This window comes from Orcinus orca, chromosome 3 (genome assembly GCF_937001465.1).
Source record: "Orcinus orca chromosome 3, mOrcOrc1.1, whole genome shotgun sequence".
In the NCBI taxonomy this organism is placed as follows: domain Eukaryota; kingdom Metazoa; phylum Chordata; class Mammalia; order Artiodactyla; family Delphinidae; genus Orcinus; species Orcinus orca.
The window spans coordinates 126,031,961-126,052,927 of NC_064561.1; the positions used below are offsets into that span (position 1 = coordinate 126,031,961).

Here is a 20,967-nt window from a genome sequence, read left to right on the forward strand (position 1 = left end):
GTAGGGTTCCTCCTCCGTATAAAAACCACACAAAACTATGTAAACAGTATCAAAAGTGCTTAGCATATTGACCAAAGTCACCTGGAATTAATCTACCAGGAAACAGGTAAAATATACTAAGGGTAACAGAGAGAGAGAAGGAGAGGATCAAGCAGGAGGGGAAGGAAGAGGGGAAAGAGGAGGAGGGAAAACTAAACTATAGTAGGGTCCTAGACAGAGCTTGCTTCCTATTTCTAACATACTGTAAATAACCAAACTCAATAACCAGCCCCCCCAGAAAACCTTTATATGTCTTAAGAACAAATATTATTTTTAAATCCCTCAAATGTTCAAATATTTAATGTCTGAACAGATTAAGCACCCAGTACAAAACTTCAGACTGTGATTAAATGTTCTTTTTACAATCTACACTTAAATACAGTGAATGTATCAAATTAAGAATATTACTCTAATTTTAATGTAGTAATTTCCAAATTAATGCCTGACCTAAAGTTTTCTTTCTCATTTCTTATAAAAAAGTTTTTTAAATTTTCAAAAAAATTAAAAAATCACAACCCCAAGACTTTAACAGATTAATTTGTTAACATGTTCCTCTCCAATTATTTTACACACACATATATGCACATATATACTCAAACTGCATGCCTACAATTTTTTAAAGAAATTAACATTTAAAAAATAAATTTATTTATTTAATTTATTTTTAGTGTGTTGGGTCTTCATTGCTGTGCACAGGCTTTCTCTAGTTGCAGTGAGCGGCGGCTACTCTTCGTTGCGTCACACGGGCTTCTCATTGCGGTAGCTTCTCTTGCTGTGGAGCATGGGCTATAGATGCACAGACTTCAGTAGCCGTGGCACACGGGCTCAGCAGTTGTGGCTCACAGGCTCTAGAGCCCAGGCTCAGTAGTTGTGGCACACGGGCTTAGTTGCTCCGCGGCACATGGGATCTTCCTGGACCAGGGCTTAAACCTGTATCCCCTGCGTTGGCAGGCGGATTCTTAGCCACTGTGCCACCAGGGAAGTCTCTACAATTTCTATATGATGGGAATTAAAGCACAGAGGCACCTCTGTATTTTTAGCTTTAGTTTTTTATATCTTTGCAAAATAAGATGTACAAAAATTTCAAAATTATTTGAGATAGGATTATCTGCAATATTTAAAAATTTATATGTATCACTGAGAGAAATAACAGAAATTATGTAACCCCACAGATCTTAAACCAAGGGGATGTATGCTAAAAGAAAACTTAAGTTGGGAGTTCCCTGGCGGTCCAGTGGTTAGGACTTGGCGCTTTCACTGCTGTCCCCTGGGTTCAATCCCTGGTTCAGGAACTAAGATCCCATAAGCCACATGGCTTGGCCAAAAAAACCCTCAACCTTTCACCAAGGATTTAAGGTCTATTCTTTAAGAGAGAACCATGCATATATTCTCTTCAATTGTCTTTTTCCTTCCTGAGTTGCCTATTAATTTAATTTATTTCAAAGATGAATGAGACAGAAGGCAGTCAAAAACCCTACACTCTACATAATCCTACAGATGTATAACATTCGCACTTAGAGAATAATAAATTGAAATTATCTGCTTCTTAGTACAGAATGAAATATATCCTGATACAAAACACATTAACTAAACATCAGTTCAGGGACTTCCTTGGCAGTCCAGTGGTTAAGGCTCCACACTTCCAATGCAGGGGGCACAGGTTTGATCCCTGGTTGGAGAACTAAGAGCCCACATGCTGCGTGGTGTGGCCAAAAAAAAAAAAAAAAAAAAAAAAAAAGGTAAATTCCCAAAGCTCAGTTTATACATTCCTATTCTGATGATGAGTTGCATATTTTGTAAAAAGTCTTCCAGGTTCTTTAACAAGGAAAACTTTGTTTATACTCACACAAAGGAGGTAGGCCAAGAGGTTCTTTCGTTGGGTATTAGATCAAGTCAGCAAAAATATTTACTTTTGTAGACGTGATACCAAACAGATTAATTGTTTTAGTTGAGGTATATAGTAAAGCACACAAACCTTAAGGGATAGTTGAATACATATGGTCTTAGAAAAGGAGGAAAAGATTCTCTTGTGGTACCATTTTGGGTACTGTAATAACTTTTAAAATTCTACAATCTCAAATGTTACCATTTTAATATAGAATTGCATAAGAAGCCAGGATAATAAGGGAAGGTTACACCACTAGTAGGAAATTTCAACTATTATATTATCACTATACTATCTCCTATATTATTAGAAGGAAAATATTTAATAAGGTCAGAAAGAGTTGTACAGGATATTTTATTTTCCTGTCCTGGGAAAATGATCATTTCAATTACCTCCTCTGCCAAATGGCTCCAATTTTTTCTGAGCCCTAATCTTGATTCACTGCTGATTTCTTAAACTTCTCATAGCTCTAACAGTCTACGGCAGGAGTTTAAAATATTTTTAGCAACGTAACCCTTTCACATGAAATCTCAAACTTTTCCTTAAATCTTTGTTCTACAAATGCTGTACAGCTCTCTTATAATTTCTTCATATATATTCTATCACTAAAGTAAAAGAATAGGTAGCCTAAAGAAAAGGAAAAGTTAATAATAACCTTCATTTCTTTGGTTCTCCTGATTCCTTAGAAATACCTGTGTGAACACTGATATATACTGAAATTGTTACCAACTCCAAGACTGAACTAACAGTTTTCAGCTGACAATTGTTTACTATTGATGAATTTTAAAAGATGGTTTCCATAAGAAGTCAGGCTCTAAAAATCATTATTATTATGTTTTCTTCCTGGTCTTATACATGCCTGAAAACCAGAAACAAAAAATTAAATTAAACATCCAGAAAATCTGCCAATCATAGGAAAAAAAATTAGTAAGAAGTTGTGCTTTTGTAGTAGTTAACCCAAAATGATTTAAAATATATCCACATGCCTCCCCCCCACCCTAATAAATAAAAAACTCCATAAGTATCTGACTTTTGTTCAGATTATACTCTGTTAAAAGAACTTTGGTTTTAAAAATTAACAACCTATTTGTAAATTATTACTAACATAGTTATGAAAATACATTTAAATAGACATGACATAGAAGAGCACCTGATAACAAAGGATCTGGAATTTATATTAAATTAGCAAAAATAATTATTCTTGATGAGATGATCTCTTTCAGGGTTATATGCTATAAGTGGGGGGGTAATAATGATTTGGTTTTAGTGATACTAAATTTGTTTTGAAGCATCAACTAACATTAAAGGAAGGTTTGTGAAAGGAGCATAAATTAAAAAACCCTTGCAAAACACTGAGCTAGAATAATTTATTAAACTATAGAATTTGGTTCTTTAGTTTCTCATGAATTTTAACGGTGCTTAGTGATTTTTCTCCTGGGCCTTGTTAATTGCAATTCCTACAACTTCCCTTCAATCATCAACCAACTAAACTTATTCCATTAATCCATATATACTGAACACTCACTATGTGACAGGTAATTTTAAAGCTTTACTTGCTCTTTAATAATAATGTAACTGTTAAAAACATATCAATAGTTTTATTACTTATTTTTGTCTATATTTTGAAAGTCTAGCATTATTGTCTACATTCTTAGACATACATTTCTGTATGCTAGAAAATAATGAATCTATGAAAGATGTCGTATATATCTCATTTTTACAGCACCTTAATCAGGATCATCATATAGCAAGTTCTTTAATAAATACTTTAAATGAAGATGAAGATAACTGTATATTAATAAACTATATCACCATAACAGCATGCATATTCCATAATAATATTTTTCACCTTACTTGACTGAGAAGAGGACCTGAAATTACAGTAAAAGTGAAACAATGAAAGGGGTGGGGAGAAAAACAGAAAGCAAACACATTTACAAAATAACTATCATGAGGATTCTACCAATACTTAAGAATACCATAATGCTCTATATAGTATGGCTTTAACATATTAACAAAATAATTTTTCAATGTAATTTCTCAATGTAATGAAAAGACATTAAAAGTTAGAGACTCAAAAGCTTGGGGAGAAAAACAGAAAGAAAATGTATACATGCAGAGAGTGCACACTAATATCCCTGTTCATCTATTACATATGTACACTATGTACTTTTTAGACTAAAGTATTTTTTACTGTTATAGTGAAACCTATTAAATGACAACTACCCCTAACAAGTTTTTAACCCACAAAACCAAATAGATATAAATAAAAGATAATGAAATACAATTTCAATTTTATTCAACAGTAAGAAAGAATAATTCTGCTTAGAACATGCCTGACTTGGCTTTCCTCTGAACAACAGGAAACAGGACAAAAGGATAGCCTACATGCTCTTCGAAATTCTGTTTCTGAAATCAGTCTTAATGCTGAATGTTAGAACTGTCCATGAGATGTGACTTATTCCTAAGTAGCTGTATGCAGTGTATTAAGGTATCAATGAGAACCTCCCCCTCCCCCCTCAAATAAAGTTGTCCTTGGAGAGTTAAATGGTAAAAATCAACACACAAGGGAGTCTAAGATATATATGCAAACTCACCTTAAGGATCAGAGTAACAGGCAAGTCCTAGCAGTATGAACATAATATAATAATAATAATTGATGTCAATAAAACAAAGTCTTCCAATCCAAATGGAGTGTGGGTAGTTAGAAACAGAACAAAGAAAAAGAAAGTAAGCAAGGTAAATATTGGCAATGCCTAGTTAAATATCCATCATCACAACAGGGATAACCTAACTTAGTGCTACTAATCATTTAGAATCATAATTGAGGAAAAAAATATGAGACTGGGATATAGTAAAAGGACATCAAGCCTATATTTGAAACCAAGATATGAGGAGCAGTCACAGGGCTGGGGAAAATGGTGAGAATTTTCGGGGCTCTTGAGCTAGTGAGGTGGGAAAAAGGATCGAAGTAAGAATTAAGAATGGGCATAACATAATTTTCACTATTCCTATAAGTCAATTACAACAGGATGGAAAGCATGTTATGAAGGTTCTATTACAGCTTTTACTTCTTCTAGCTTCTCACTATTTCTCACCTACTCCCTCCTCTGCTTTTCCCATCACTACTGCCAATGACTGCTACAGTAGAGGAAGAACAGAAAAGGAAGAAAAATAGTAACAGACAATAGTAATGCACAACACATATAAACAACAGTAATGCAGGGGAAGGGGAAGAATGAGGAAAAAAAAATAGTACCAGCATATATAGGAAGGAGAGAAATTCTGCAGCTGTCTGGCTGTGGGGACCATTCATACATAAAGAATGCACATAAACTGGTCAGATTAACTACAAGGCTCCTTTTACTCAACTAGATTTTATGATCGGCTTTTGGTATTTTTCTCAGCAACCGGAAAATTTGTTCAACTATTTTAAAAACTTGACAGATCCTTTAATTAAGTTAATTCATAGACTGGTACACTTGGGTTACTTACACTGGATATGAATATACCTGTAAACATCTAAGTCTAAGAGAAAATCACTAATTTGGGAGATAGGCAGGCCAGATGTTGACTATTGACAGGTAAAATGCAATCATTTTTTTGCACCAACTCAAAAGTTTAAGATACATAGGGGAGCAATGCCCTCAATATTCCTACATTCACTTTACAGGTTTGTATACGACCTCCTTATTTGAATACACTCACAAAGATATCACAAAAGAATTCTGTATAATGTCATACATGCAAGTTTCTTGTAGCCCCTAATATTTCTGAAACTGGTGCTTACATTATCAGAAATGGACATAGACGCATTCACATTTTACATAAATGAATATCCACTTTGATATACTTATGTAAATATCATTTTACAAATGCATATAACACCACAACAATTGGGATATACACAGTAATAAAAAGACTGGTTATACTAATGCCATTTATTAACTTAGCATTTATTTAATACACAACCAAAGCCATACGGTGATTAAGGATGAAGCCCTAGGATTCACCCAGGGACTGTCTGCTTGCTCACTCTGAACTCAGGGAGAATCACCATAGTGGCAGAAACTACACGATTCTTTAATAGGCCTGACAGGAACACTAAGCCTAACAGGCTAATATGATTGATTAATAGTCAAAACAGGAAAAGGAAAAAAAAAGCATTCAAAAGGGCAAGTAGTACAGGCTAAACTGGAAAAAGGCTTGCAGAGGAGCTCTTAAATCTTTTAAACTTCTGAACTTCATTTAGGGGACATGCTGAATGTCACACACAGAGTTATAAGCCATAAAAAGATCTACCAATTTATAATATTTCTAATGTGACAAGACTCATTAAACAGTTTACATGATAGCTTGGTGGAAAGAGATCAGCAAACGAGGACAATCCTTTTTTCTTTAAAATTCCAAATAACCATTGTCTTCACTAAAAAGACCTGGAGCAGGTGGCCTACAGAGATCCAGTAGAAGTAGGATTAGATAACACGATTAGAGAACAGGATTTATCACTGTCAGGTGGTAGGAGTAAAAGTTACCTGCTTTTAACTTACAAAATACTATAGTTACATGTATACCTTTCTTATCTTGTTTTCTGTTCTAATCTCCTTGAATGCAGACCCCCACAACCCTCGCTCTTTTTTTTAATCTGTCACTATTTTAAAACTACCCACAGGGCTTCCCTGGTGGCGCAGTGGTTAAGAATCCACCTGCCAATGCAGGGGACACGCGTTAGAGCCCTGGTCCGGGAAGATCCCACATGCCGCGGAGCAATTAAGCCCGTGCGCCACAGCTACTGAGCCTGCGCTCTAGATCCCGCGAGCCACAACCACTGAAGCCCACGCACCTAGAGCGCATGCTCCGCAACAAGAGAAGCCACCGCAATGAGAAGCCTGTGCACCGCAACGAAGAGTAGCCCCTGCTCGACGCAACTAGAGAAAGCCCACGTGCAGCAACAAAGACCCAACGCAGCCAAAAATAAATAAAATAAATAAATTTATAACAACAACAAAAACTACCCACAGTAGTCAGCATAATATCCTGCATATTAGATGCTTGTTGAATTAAATTATTAACTGAAAGATAAGGTAAAATACATTAATTATATTGACTGCCTTCTATGTGCTGAGCACTACTCTGGGGACTGAAATTAGAAAAAAAGTGGATAAAAATTTTAAACTCATGTTTTAGTGGAACAAAATAATATATGCAGTCTAATACTGCACATATTAACCATTTATCATGTGCTAGTCTGTGCTTATGCCTTTGAAAAGAATTAATATCTGTGTGGTGCTTGACAATGAGATTTTCACATATGTTACATAATTCTTTCTCCTCAGAATGCCCCTTTTCTTACCACTACAGTTAGAATATAATGCAAATTATATATACTAGATATGCCTATTGTTTCCAGTTTGCCTCCCACTCCCAACAAACCACAGAAGAAGTAGACTTACATTCCACACTTTTGGGAAGAGCTGAGTAGAGCACTGGCTGGCCAACTACCTATTTCTTTTAAGAATCTGAACTGAGAGACATTGAGAGAGCTCTGAAACTGACAGGTAGTTAAAACAAGTTGGACAACATGCAAGATGAAATTTGAAGAGACAAATAAACTGAGATTGAGAACACAAGAACATAGAGATGAAAGATATCATGAAGTCCCAGAGATGAATAGAAAAACACCAAATCCTCATTTTCCAAGTATTGAAATACGTGTACGAGGCCCAGCTGAGGATTCAGAGATCTCTACAATAACATCTCTTATTTGAGCTACCCCAAACATATTTCTGATTCCTTTAGTCAAAGAGCCTTGATAAGATCAATAATAGTATAATATCCAACTGGTCAACCAAAATAAACACCGATAAAAGTATTCCAATGTGGTTCATTCTGAAATTGTAACCTCCTACCATTATCTCCTTCCAATAGCTTGCTCAAATGCTATCCTACCACCATCCTTTGTCTTCAAGTATTGGGGCAGGGCGGGGTGGTGGGAGGGCGGGGAGGAAGGACTCAGACACACTACTGGGCAGCGTAAACTAATGCAAACTTTTTCGAGGACAATTTGATAGTCTCCCACTGTAAAATATTCTCTGTTTGAGCAGCCCACTATTGGGAATTTACCCCCCAAAAAGAGCTAGACAAGTGCACAAAAATAAAGTTAAACTAGTGTTTCTTTATAGCCTTTTTGTAATAGCAAAACATGAAAAATGTTGATTGCCCATCAAAAAAGGAATTCTATGCAGTCATTAAAACAAACGCTACGGGGCTTCCCTGGTGGCGCAGTGGTTGAGAGTCCGCCTGCCGATGCAGGGGACACGGGTTCGTGCCCCGGTCCGGGAAGATCCCACATGCCGCGGAGCGGCTGGGCCCGTGAGCCATGGCCGCTGAGCCTGCGCGTCTGGAGCCTGTGCTCCGCGACGGGAGAGGCCACAACAGTGAGAGGCCCGCGTACCGCAACAACAACAACAACAACAAAAAAAAGGCTACGAAATAGATGTTCACAATATACTGTTAAATTAAAAATGCAATTTGTACAATGGTAGAGTGTCCCCCCCATCACACACACAGACCTTCCTTGACTTATGATGGGGTTATGTCCCAATAAACCCATCATAAGCTGAAAATACCTTTAGGTAGGAAAAGTATTTAATACATCTACTGAACATCATAGCTTAGCCTAGCCCACCTTTAATGTACTCAGAACACTTACAATAGCCTATAGTTGGGCAAAATTATCCAATACAAACCCTATTTTATAATAAAATGTTAAATAGCTCATGCAATTTACTGAGTACTGTACTGAAAGCGAAAAGCAGAACATGTAATTTACTGAGTACTGTACTGAAAGCGAAAAGTATATGGGTACAGAATGGTTGTTAAGCCCTCATGATCATGTGGCTTGCTTCCACTGCCCAGCATCACAAGAGAGTATCATATCACATGTTGCTAGCCTGAGAAAAGATCAAATTTCAAAATTCAAAGTATGGTTTCTATTGAATGTGTGTTGCTTTTGCACTATCATAAAGTCGAAAAATACTAAATTGAATCATTTTAAGTAGGGGACTGTCTCTATATGTTTATATTCTAAAAATTACAAGTAGTGCTCTTAGGGGGGAAAAAAGAAGGGGGAATGCTTAAAAAACCAAGTACAGTCCTCCCTCAGTATCCACAAGGGATTGGTTACAGGACCCCCTGCGGATACCAAAATCCATGAATACTCAGGACCTCTATGTAAAATAGTGCAGTATTTGCCTATAACTTATGCATAGCCTCCTGTATACTTTAAATCATCTCTAGGCTACTTATAACACCTAATACAATGTAAATGCTGTGTAAATAGTTGCTGGTGGGCAGGAAATTCGACTTTTGCTTTTTGGAGCTTTCTAGAATTTTTTTTTTTTCCTGGATATTTTTGACCTAAGGTTGGTTGAATCCGAGTATGCGGAACCCATAGATAGGGAAGGCCGACTGTACCATATTTCACTGCTTCAAGAACACACATTTTTTTCATTTAAAAAATCGGGATGCTTCATATAATCCTTGTCAGTGAGACAGCAGTTGTGACATAACTGTCATTACGTATGTATCAAAATGTGAAGGATAGGGGTCAGCAGCTTGGGGAAAATAACTCTGAAGACAATGATGGGGCCTTTTAAAGAAATCCTGTAATCATCAATTCTCTTGATGGTAAAGAGGAAAATGTATGGAAAAACAGGGACATTAACAACTCTAAGTTGAAAATTAATTTAGAACACTGTGTGTAAAGAGATTAATCTTTAATTTATATCATTTATAATTACCATTTCTTCTCACAAGTGATACATATACACATGCACAAACATACTCACATGATATATTTTTTTCATACAAAATGGTACAAAGAGAAAAATTCAAGTGGTCCATAATTTCACCACCCAGATTATTATTCAAGAGATTAAAATAGGGCAAAAAAATCAGTTGTTTTATTCATATGCTGTATTTTGTTCACTTGTACTTTTGTTTTTAGACTGTTGCTACTCATAGATCATTACCTCTATTTCATAGATTAGTATCTCTAAGTTTTCAAAATCAAGTTTCTTATGTAAATCCCCAGTTTTTAACTAGTTATGTTTCAGCTGGGAACAGTATTATAAAGATTACAAAGAACAGTTAAATTCCCAGGTTAGCTAAAAAGGCCTATTTAACTCCAAATGCATCTTTACCATAATAAATACTGTGAGAATACAGAACCTATAAGCTCTGTTATGGACTAAATTGTGTTCCCCTCAAATTCATATTTTGAGGACCTAACTCCCAATGGGACTGTATAAGGAGACAGGGCCTATAAGGAGATATTTAAGGTTAAGTGAGGCCATAATGGTAGGGCCCTAATCCAATAGGGCTGGTGTTCTTATTAGAAGAGGAAGAGGGATCACAGCCACCCAGACTGTGGTATTTTGTTATGGCAGGCTAAGATACTAACGAAGGCTTTTTATAGCATCATTTAAAAACATTAGACAATGTCTTCAATTTCAACTTGGGACATCCTCTCCTACTACAGTTCTAGCATCAAGAAGAAATATTCCCGGGAATTCCCCGGTGGTCCAGTGGTTAGGACTCCATGCTTTCACAGCTAAGGACCCAGATTCCATCTCTGGTCAGGGAACTAGGATCCAACAATCCGTGCATCGCAGCCGGGGTGGGAGTGGGGGGGAGGCGCGACTGGTATTCCCTTCCATGCCTCTACCTGTTGATCAGTAAAATTGCAAGATTCTCACTTCCAGCACCTCTGGGTTTTTGGCTTCTGTGTCATTGCAGTGAGAGAGTGAGGGAGGGATGAAGGCTTTGGGATTGGTGTTTTGTGGAGAGAAAAGGTGGGAGAATGAGGTGAAGTGGAAGATGGGGAGAAAGAAGAGGAACTGAAGAACTCTAGTGGGATGAGAATGAACGCTGCAATCAGGATAGTTGGGCTCAAACCGCAACTATGCTCTTTACTGCTGTATGACCTTTGGAAAGTTACTTAACTTCTCTGGGTTCAGTTTCTTCATGTGAAATATTAGAAATAGAAATAATAGAAATAGGATAGCAATAATAAATTCTTCATTGGGGTTAAATAAGACAGCATAGACGTAAGCAGTGGGTAAATGAAATGCGCAAAATCATTAGCCGAATTAAGAGCATAGTTGCTCTGATATACTCATCTACAGGATATGTTATTTATTTACACAATTCTTCCCACTTTTAGAGGTATTCTGAAGCAAAGAAAAGAATATGATCTTTAAAATCAGATCTGTGTTCAAATCCTAAGTCCAACACTTAGTACCTATTTGGCACTGGATAAGTTACTTAGCAGCACTGAGCTTCAGATTCATTATCCTTAGAATGAGCCCAACAATGCTCACCTTATGTGGTTTATAGGGAATAAGTTAGATCAGACATGTAAAGTGCCTGACGGAGGCTAAGAGTTAATACTGTAAAGATGTCATTTTCTTCATAAAATAAGTGCATTCTTAATCCAAATTCCAACAGAGTGTTTCATGTAATTTGACAAGGTGTTCTAAAATTCATCTGGAAGAGAAGATATACAAAAATATCCATATGAAAAAGAACATCAGGAGAGTTTTGGTATTATATATGAAAATAGTATAAAGTTAAATAATTAAAACAGTATGGTATTAGCACAGGTATAGACAAGTAGATCAATGAAAAAGAATGGAGTCCAGAAACAGACCTAGATATATGTAGATTTTGTGTATCATATAAATATAAGCATAAGAATAGGCTATTAAATAAAATGTTGGGCCAAGTGGCTGTCCTTAAAAAACAATTCCTACCTTATCATATGCAAAAATAAATCCCAGGTGGATTCAAGTTTTAAGAGTTAAAAAAAAAAACTACTAATAGAGAAAATATGGAATATTTACAGGAAGGTTGGGGAAGGTTCTAAGTTAGCGAGAAAACTGAGAAGCTGTCACTCTCACCATAAAGAGAAAGCTCATGTATTTTACTACTGTATTGCAATTTCTTCCCATTAGCAAAAATGAAGTGAATCCCAACCTCTAATGTGGTATTCTGAACAATATACAAAAATCCTTCTGTACTTAAAAACATTTTTAAATAGTCTTGTAAGTATAGAGAAACAATGTGGCAATAGCTTTTATTTATTTATTTAGGCCATGCCATGGGGCATGCAGGATCTTAGTTCCCCCCCACCCCAGGGATCGAAACCATGCCCCCTTCAGTGGAAGCGTGGAGTCTTAACCGCTGGACTGCCAGGGAAGTCCCACAAAAACATTTTTTAAAAGACAATTTCGCTCATATTAATTTTAAATACAATGAAACAACTTCCTACTGATTAAGTGGGTACTGTAGTCATATTAGTGTTGGTGGTTACAGCCACACAACTTACAAATGCATAAGGGATTTCCCTGGTGGTCCAGTGGTTAAGAATCCACCTTCCAATGCAGGGGACGTGGGTTCGATCCCTGGTCAGGGAACTAAGATCCCACATGCCACAGGGCAACTAACCCCTTGTGCCGCAACTATTGAGCCCGTGCGCCACAATGAAGAGCCTGTGTTGCGCAACTAAGACCCGATGCAGCCAAAAAATTAAATAAATAAAAAAATATTTTTTTAAAAAAAGAAATGCATAAAATACAATAGAAAGTTCCATTAAAAAATAAATATAGGGACTTCCCTGGTGGCTCAGCGGTTAAGAATCCGCCTGCCAGTGCAGTGGACACGGGTTCGATCCCTGGTCCGGGAAGATCCCACATGCCGCGGAGCAACTAACCCTGTGCCCCACAACTACTGAAGCCCGCGCGCTCGAGGGCCCGTGTGCCGCAATTACTGAGCTTGCGTGCTGCAACTACTGAAGCCTGCATGCCTAGAGCCCATGTTCCGCAACAAGAGAAGCCACCACAATAAGCCCGCGCACCATAACGAAGAGTAGCCCCCGCTCACTGCAACTAGAGAAAGCCTGCTCACAGAAACGAAGACCCAACGCAGCCAAAACAATTTTTAAAATAAAACAAAAATAAATATATACTATGCTTCCATGATTCTAAATTGCATTATGAAGTGGAGTTCTCAACAATTCACAATCATTTCCTTGAGATTAATGACGTTTTAAAACCTAGAGCTCAAAAGAATCAGAAAAAGGACGTCAACTATATTAGGTAATCGGAAGGCAAAGCAAAATTTAATTGCTACAATATTTGATATTCTAAAGGCATAATTTACTAATTCAATAAAGAGGAAAAATATGCTAAGTGGGTTTTTTTTTGAATGACAAAATTTGGATTATGTTTTAATTAACATGTTGACAAAGTATTTTCAAAAGCTTTATCTCAAGGTTTTATTCATCTGAATGGCTTTCAACTATGCATTGTCACTTGATTTCATAATGGAAAAATGATTTGTAACTGATTTACAACAGATCCAGCATTTTCAAGTGTAAATCTAGGAAAATGAAAGATTCATAGGTACTTCTCAGAGACACTTTCCATCATTCCTTTTTTTTCCTGAAGATCCCAGTTAAGTTGACCTCTTTGGCTACCAGAGCTATTTCCGGCCACTGTGCCTTTACCCCTAGACTCAAAATTTCACTTCTATTCTCCTGTCACCTGCAGTAAGCAGGTATTCTTTCTAAGGTTTAATAAGTAATTTTAGTGTTGGCAATTATTAGGAAATTGACGAGATGGAGAAGTAGCAAACAGGATGAAAGAACTGAAGCTACAAAGTTATAGCTCTCCCCATAAAAGTTATCCTTGTAATGTATGCAAAGAGACTAAACAATATTTGTTAGATCTTCTATTCGTCTTTCCACTAATTCAATTCTAGTCTTAAAGCAAAGCCAGCCTCCTATTGCCTAATCCCTTATTACTTAATAAGATCAGTGCACTTTGGTTTTTGTTATACATGACAGTTTCTATTCCAACTCCTCCTATGTTTCAGAGGAAGGCAGGTCAGTAGAGATTGTTGTTAACTTGGGTGTCAGGAAAACACTCATTTACAACTAAGAGAAAACTCCAGGCTCTCATCTCACATTCTTATTTTACTTTAACAACTCTTCAAATTCATTTATTCTCTGACATCTTTAAAATTACTTTCCACATAAAAACTCTGTAAATCTAACAACGAAAAGCTCTTGCTCTGGTGAGAAGGGACTAAATGCTTCCTTCTAAACAGGGAAACGTCGTGTGAAGTCTAACTTCTAAAGAGCGAGATGGAAGACTTCGAAATTCGCAGAGGTGGTTTGACGGAAAGAAACGCCCTTGTTATTAGAGAGGTCGCAAACCCCTGGCCCCCGGTTGAAGCGGAAGCGCCCGGTACACTTCTGTCCGGGCAAGCGGCAAGATGCTCCCGGGCTTTCGGGAAGCCGCCATGGAGGGCAAGCCCGGGCATCCTCAGCAGAGTTATCTCACGTCCGGGCCCACAAGCCCGGCATAAGTTCGTCATAAACACATTAGGCTGAGATAGAAGCGCGGCCGAGGGGACGGGTCACGCAACTGTCAAACGAAGCCCACCCACCCCTTGCTCGTCCCCAAGGCGGCAAAACTTACCAACGCGACTCTCCCTCCAGTTGCCTCAGGACCGCGACTACAACTCCCAGGAGGCTGCGCGGCGTACGGAGCAGCGTCCTTCCCAGAATGCAGCACAGTGGCGTCTCCATCCCTCCTTCTCCTTTCTCCGCTCCTCCTACTTTTCTACCCGGCGTCACCCGGGAGGGCAGGAGGTAGGTTGCGGGAGGGTACTCCGAGCCTCGGCGTGTCGCGTCAGACGTTGGGAGGAGGACGGGGCGGGGAGCTGGGGGAGAATGGGAGGACGAAGGGGAGGGGAGAGGGGAGGGGAGGGTAAATAGTGGGCCAGGCAGGAAGATGGCGGCGGTAGCGGAGGTGTGAGTGGACTTGGGTCTCTGCAGCTAGATTTTCTTTTCCCCTCTTCCTCCCCTTTTCGTTTACCCCGAGGTTGGCATCGAGGGGGCTGAGTTCGGGTGGCAGCGCCGGGCAGAGCGCAGGGGTCACGACGACGGCGGCGGCGGCTGACGGCTGGAAGGGCAGGCTTCCTTCGCCACTCGTCCTCCTTCCCCGGTCCGCTCGGTGTCAGGCGCGGCGGCGGCGCGGCGGGCGCACTTCGTCCCTCCTCCAGCTCCCTCCTGCTCCCGAGCGGGCACTCCTTCCTTCGCCATCCTCCGACGCTTCACCCCGGGGACTGGGCGCCTCCGCCGGCGCAGCTCAGGGAGCGGGGGCCGGTCTTCTGCTCGGCTGTCGCGCCTCCATGTCGGATAACCAGAGCTGGAACTCGTCGGGCTCGGAGGAGGATCCGGAGACGGAGTCCGGGCCGCCTGTGGAGCGCTGCGGGGTCCTCAGCAAGGTGAGCAACCCGCGGGGCCGAAGACCCCTTGCCCAGACTCACCTGCGGCGAGGCGAGCCGCTGAGGGCATGGGGTGGGGCTGGGCGCGAGGCACAGACTCTGCCGGGGCGGGGGCTGCGGAATGTGCCGGGGTGTGGGCCCGAGTACTGCGGCACGAGTGCCCGGGCCAGGGTTGGGTGGGGGTGGGGGCAGAAGGGGACTGTCTTCCTCGCCTGCTCTGGGGCTCGGCGGCCTGGGACCGGGAAAGACCTGTCCCAACCCCGGATCCTGTTTGGGAGCGGGATGCGCACCGTGACTTGGGACCCCGAGCGACAGCTGTCCGGGTATAGCAATTTGGGTTGGGCAACAGCGGTACCCGAAGGACGGGGCATGGGAACCGTGCACCTCAGACCTCTCAAACGAGATTAGTCCGGGAGATGCCAAGTAGAATAGGGTTGAGGGGTTTCTGCAGACCCTGCTTTTGAGACAGAAGCCGTAGCAACTCGGCTTGGTGCTGAAATCTGAGGTGATAAACTATGCCAGGCTAGATGTAGTGAAAGATCTCAATGAGAGGAGGAGTTTTGTACTTTTCCCCTTACTCTTTACCCCAGTTCAGAGAAGAGCTATTGAATAGTCAGGTGATAGGTACAAGAAATATTCACAGTAACTTGAAACTTGTCAGAATGGAGACAGACCTTTAGTCCAGGAAGAAGAGCATTATTTAATAGTAAAATATTCTTACAGTCAGTGGGCCAGAGTAAGGAAAAGACATCTTACTTTTACTAAATTTTTTAAAACCACTTTTCCAAAATTTTTGCAAAGCAGATAGTCATTTGTAGAGTTTGAAAGCTAATTAATTGAAATGGATGAAGCCCTTTTTAAGAGAGAAGGTGGGTGATCTTTTTTTTGGTAGTACATAGTTTGGGGTTTGTTGGGGTTTTTTTTCTTTTTCTTTTTTTTTTTTTTTTTTAACGTTTTTGCTATGAGAAGATCCACATTGTCTTTTTTACTTCCTTCTCTCTTCCTGTTAAACTTTTAGAAATGGCTGGAGCTAGCAGTTAACTTGGAGAGGGGGAGCAAGGTCCAGTCTCTCATCAGGCTGGTCATAAGACCCTAGATCATGTGCAGCCACTGGCTATTAAGAAATCACCCTGCTTCCAGTATACATACTTTGGCTAAGCATTGGGATGTTGTTTGTGGAATTGTTTCATACTAGCTTTTATATTGTCTTTAGAAGGCTGAGAAAGGACCTAAGAAAGGCATAAGTATGTCAGAACTAAGGCTTGCGAGTGTTAACTTTAATTTGCATACAGAAAAATTATGGTGTGTGTTGATACTGTGATCATTATTGGAATTTCAGTGAAAAGTTTTCAGTAAAGTGAAGCTCCCTAGGGTTTCTTTGGATTAAATGTATTGTGTAATTTAAGAATCTATATTGAACATGTTGTGCAATAGGTATACATTTCTCTTTGGAACTGTTATGAAATGGGCTCTTTGCTTCTCAGTGATTCAGGTAATTTCACCCCTTTTTTCTCATTAAATGAGAAGCAGACTTCCAAATTAGTATTGTGGAGTGTTAGGTATTTTACAAAACAAGCCGTACTTTTGAACTATTGATCATCACTTTGGGGGGGACAGGAGGATCGTAGTGATTGGTGGAGTCACCAGTGCTCTGAGTATGTACTATATATGAGTATCTGAGTATCACTTACGCAGAGCAGTGTAGTAAGTGTATACTTTATGACAAAAAAATGGAAGACTATCTTCTTGATATCTAAGTGTATAGAAATGTAGTATTTGACCACTTCTTTGGTTCGTAAATAACTTCATTGTTGCTTCATACATAGAATCAACCTAGTTTGGGAGTTCTTGTTAACAGCTATGAAGGAAATTTCCCTGAAATTTAACAATTTATGGTTACATATGTTTTCTTGGAAGCTTTTTAATCAATAATATTTTTTATTGAATGAATGCTTTTAAATTTAAAGTACATATATATTTTCAGCCTTTGTATTCACCTGGTAATTTTAAACAAAATTAGAACTCAGCCTCTGTTCTTTTCCTTCTGCTTAGTAATGTAGTTAAGTCCAAATACTAATTTGTTTTGTCCCCCCACTCCTCCCCCCACCAAATGGAGTGAGTTTGGAATGGTGGTGGTGGAGTAAACTTGTACACCAGCCCAAAGGTTTTTTTTTTATATATAGATATATTTTCTACAGACTTCCTTCTTAGGCACATAAGTTCCAAAAATACTGAATAGACAATAATTCTAGGTGGTTATAACAAATATCAAGATAGATTGTGGATGGGGAAAGATTCATGCCTTAGTAGGACTTGACAGCAACTAAGCCTTGGTCAGTCTCATCCAATTCCTTCTGAATTCTCTCCATCCTTTTTATCTTATCTTTTACCTTAACGTCTTTTCCACATACCTAACTGTTGGCTGAAATTCTGTCCATGTGTAGAGTCCATCTCAACTATTCTTTTCATAAAGACTTTTCTTATTTCACCAACCATCCCAGAGCTCCTTCCCTTAAATTCCTATAGCATTTTATTAGTAACTTGCTTCTGACTCTTATTCTAAATGTATTTTTTTTCCTCTTGAATTTATGCTTGCTGGACTATTGGAGGCAGGAATGTTTGCTTCTCCTGCAGTGTCTGCATATTGCCTTGTCTCTGTTAAATGGGGAAGAGCCAGGGAATGTTACGAGGGTAGAGAAAAGGCAAAAATCTGCCTTCTAGCTGTGAATAGGAGTTAACATTTTCTGCGTAAATCCTGAAGCTTATGTAATTATTGGGTCCTCTGTAAGAAAAAAATATGAAAATATGGACACATGATTTCTAGGGCCCCTTCTGGCACCTTGGAAGGTGTCTGTTCTTGTGAGCTTCCCTGAAGGTTTCTAAGCTTCATTAGCTATGCATAGCTCTGCCTCCAACTGTGCTTGGCAGTGTTCTAAGTCTATTCTTGCTTAATGTTAAACAACTTTAAGAGGTAGAGTTTGAGAAACAAACAAACAAACAAACAGGTAAGTAACTTGGCCACAATCACAGTTAGTAGCTTTCTGACAGGCAGTAATTGGAAGCGAGGTAGGATTAAGGTATGCCAGTCTAAACGATTTGTTTTATAGGCAGTTGGGAGTTGTTCATGTAAGTTTTGGAGCTGGAGGCTCAATGAGGTTAATATGTAAGATAAGTAAGCAAAATATGCCTAATAAATAAGATTATGTAAGTTATGAAATAAAAAGCAGAAGATATCAGAGGTAAGGTTATTAAGCCTTCTCAGGAATCCAGGAACCTGATAATTTGATTGGATTACTTGAAGATAAAGGAGTCAGATTTAAGGGTTTAATAGGAAGGAAAGATGAATAGGAGTTGATAATGGGCTATAAAGATTAAGAAGGAACAGCAGGTATTGAGTATCTCCTAGGAATATAGTAGGTGTATTCATGATTTTATTCACCCATTCAAATGACTGAGGAAAGAAACTGAAGTTCAGAAAAGTTAAATAATTTGTCAGAACTTTTCACACAGCTAGTAAAAGTAGTTGAGTCTCTCTGATGTTGTATCCACTGCTCTGTCCATACAGTACAGGAACGCTGAGCCAGGTTTGAGTCTGAATGGCTGTGGCAGTAGCAGTATAGCCAAGGAAATAGGAACAGAGGGGGATGTGCATCCTATGGGTGGAGGTAAATTTAGTTTTGTATGTAACCATCATTATTTCAAGTCGCTGTCTTAAGTGGTAGTAAATCGCAGGGAGTTAAAATGAGGAAATAGTGATTAGAGAGCCCTCAGGAAAGAATGAGTTAACTTGGCAGCATGGATCAGCTCTCAGGGAGGGGCTGTAATGATGGAGTTTAGAAGATATAAGAGCTGAACCATCTCAAACCTGTGGAATTAGGAAATAGTAAAGAAAAGATTCCTCTGAGCCAATGCAGTATATTTTTAACAATCCATTTAGAGTTAGTTTTTGGCAGATAGTTTTTGAGTTAGCAGATAGTTTTTGGAATTGTCTGTGCTTAAAACCCCGGAGCATAAAAATATGCAATATCAACAATTCCCATAGAGGTTACATTTCTGCCTTTGCAAGTTTATTGATCCTGATCTTCACTGTGCAGTAGCGAAACTTTAGCAACACAGAAACCATTTGTAGGTACTGGAAACAGATAATCCAAGTATGTTTTTGAAAACCAGTTTTATGTTTGTATTTTACTCTTGAGTTTGAAAAATAGATCTTCAGAGAAACTTAGAAAATGAATTAACTATTCTATAATATTGAGTTCTGTGGAAGTAAAAATAAAGTTGATGTAGACTTTCTAAAGAGTAATAATCTATTTTTACTTTAATGTAGTCGTAAACATCATACATTTTCATGTAGGAATAACTTACAACAAAAATAGAGTTTGGGCCATGATTGACTTCTACTTCTGTTGATTTAGAAGGCTTCATGCAGTACTTGGTGTAGGAGAACGACAGACTGTATAGCCAAACTTTTCTATTGAATATGTCAATTATGACAGGGACCAAAACAATTTAAGAGTTTTGAAGGTGGTGAGGAGGGGAGGATGAAAGCACACAAAGAGTAAAGCAGAATTTTTAACTGAAATGTGCTTCAGTTTTATTCCTCAAATATTAGAAGAAAATGTTATATTTTAGTATATTTTATTTATAATTTTGTAGAAATTACTGAAAATTATATACAATCTGGAAAATTTTAACTTTTCACTTTTTTTTTTTTTTTTTTACTGTTTATAATTAAGTTAGGACTTCTCACATTTTGGTTTTAAACTTAGATTGACTGCTGTTTCAGAAAGTTTGGATTTCTAAAAATGTAATTTTTTGTCTTCTTCTCCTCCAGTGGACAAACTACATTCATGGGTGGCAGGACCGTTGGGTAGTTTTGAAAAATAATACTCTGAGTTACTACAAATCTGAAGATGAGACAGAGTATGGCTGTAGAGGATCCATCTGTCTTAGCAAGGCTGTCATCACGGTAAGCTCCTATTCTCCTTCATTCAACAAATACTTATTGAGCATAAGTTATACACCACGAACCTATTCTAGGGGCTTGGGATATGTCTATGAACAAAACAGATTAAGATCCTTGCACTTGTGGAGCGTGCAGTCTAATATTTTTTTCCATAAAATTATTTTAGAGTGTATTACTACATACTGTTATTTTACATAGACATGTAGTATTTATCTAGTTGGTTACAGCAAGCCATTAAACAAGGGCTTCAGAAAAAAAGATGTTAGATGGCTTCATATCTGATAGATGGGGACAGTTATTTAGTGAGTTACTGAAAAAGTTAAAGCAGGAAAATAAAAAGATACATATCTTAACATTTTAAATTTTTACCTTAAAATATATAAATCTAAATTCACTTGCCAACTTTTTGATGTAGAGCTAACAGTATGTCTTTGAATATGGAGTTGAGAGAAGTTGTTCTTATGTAAAGTATTATATCCATAATGCCTGCTTTGCAATTTCCAGTTTTCATTCTCTAAAGTGGAATAAAAACTTAAATATACTTTTGAAAAACCCTAAATATAGGTTCCTCTTTTTGACTTTTAATGTTTTTCCCTAATATTTTACAGATGTTTCCCCTTTATTTAATTTAATACCTTTTAAAAGAATGACTGACCTTTGTTGAGTCATTCTACTTAGCTTGCATTCAATGTAGTTTACATAGAAACAGCTCTCTTTGCTC

At 38.4% G+C, this 20,967-nt stretch overlaps 2 protein-coding genes across 6 annotated transcripts in view; one reads left to right on the forward strand and one right to left on the reverse strand.

The window, feature by feature from the left end:
- The window catches only part of POLK (DNA polymerase kappa), a 62,880-nt gene extending 48,167 nt beyond the window's left edge, over window positions 1-14,713 (reverse strand). The window contains exons 1-2 of one of the 3 annotated variants that reach the window (XM_033430040.2): window positions 14,470-14,713; window positions 11,308-11,473 (exon numbers count right to left, since the gene is read on the reverse strand). The gene's annotated coding sequence lies outside the window, so the exon portion shown is untranslated. Of the gene's footprint in view, window positions 1-2,579; window positions 9,260-11,307; window positions 11,474-14,469 lie in introns of those variants that run through there. The other 2 variants (XM_033430039.2, XM_033430038.2) reach the window with 2 other exon arrangements.
- Window positions 14,557-20,967, forward strand: part of CERT1 (ceramide transporter 1) — a 129,005-nt gene continuing 122,594 nt past the window's right edge. For 2 of the 3 annotated variants that reach the window (XM_033430041.2, XM_004270819.4), the window contains exons 1-2: window positions 14,762-15,280; window positions 20,115-20,249. In XM_033430041.2, the coding sequence (XP_033285932.1) occupies window positions 15,185-15,280; window positions 20,115-20,249 (231 nt within the window). In that variant the 5' untranslated portion in view covers window positions 14,762-15,184. Of the gene's footprint in view, window positions 14,643-14,761; window positions 15,281-20,114; window positions 20,250-20,967 lie in introns of those variants that run through there. The other variant, XM_004270818.3, reaches the window with a different exon arrangement.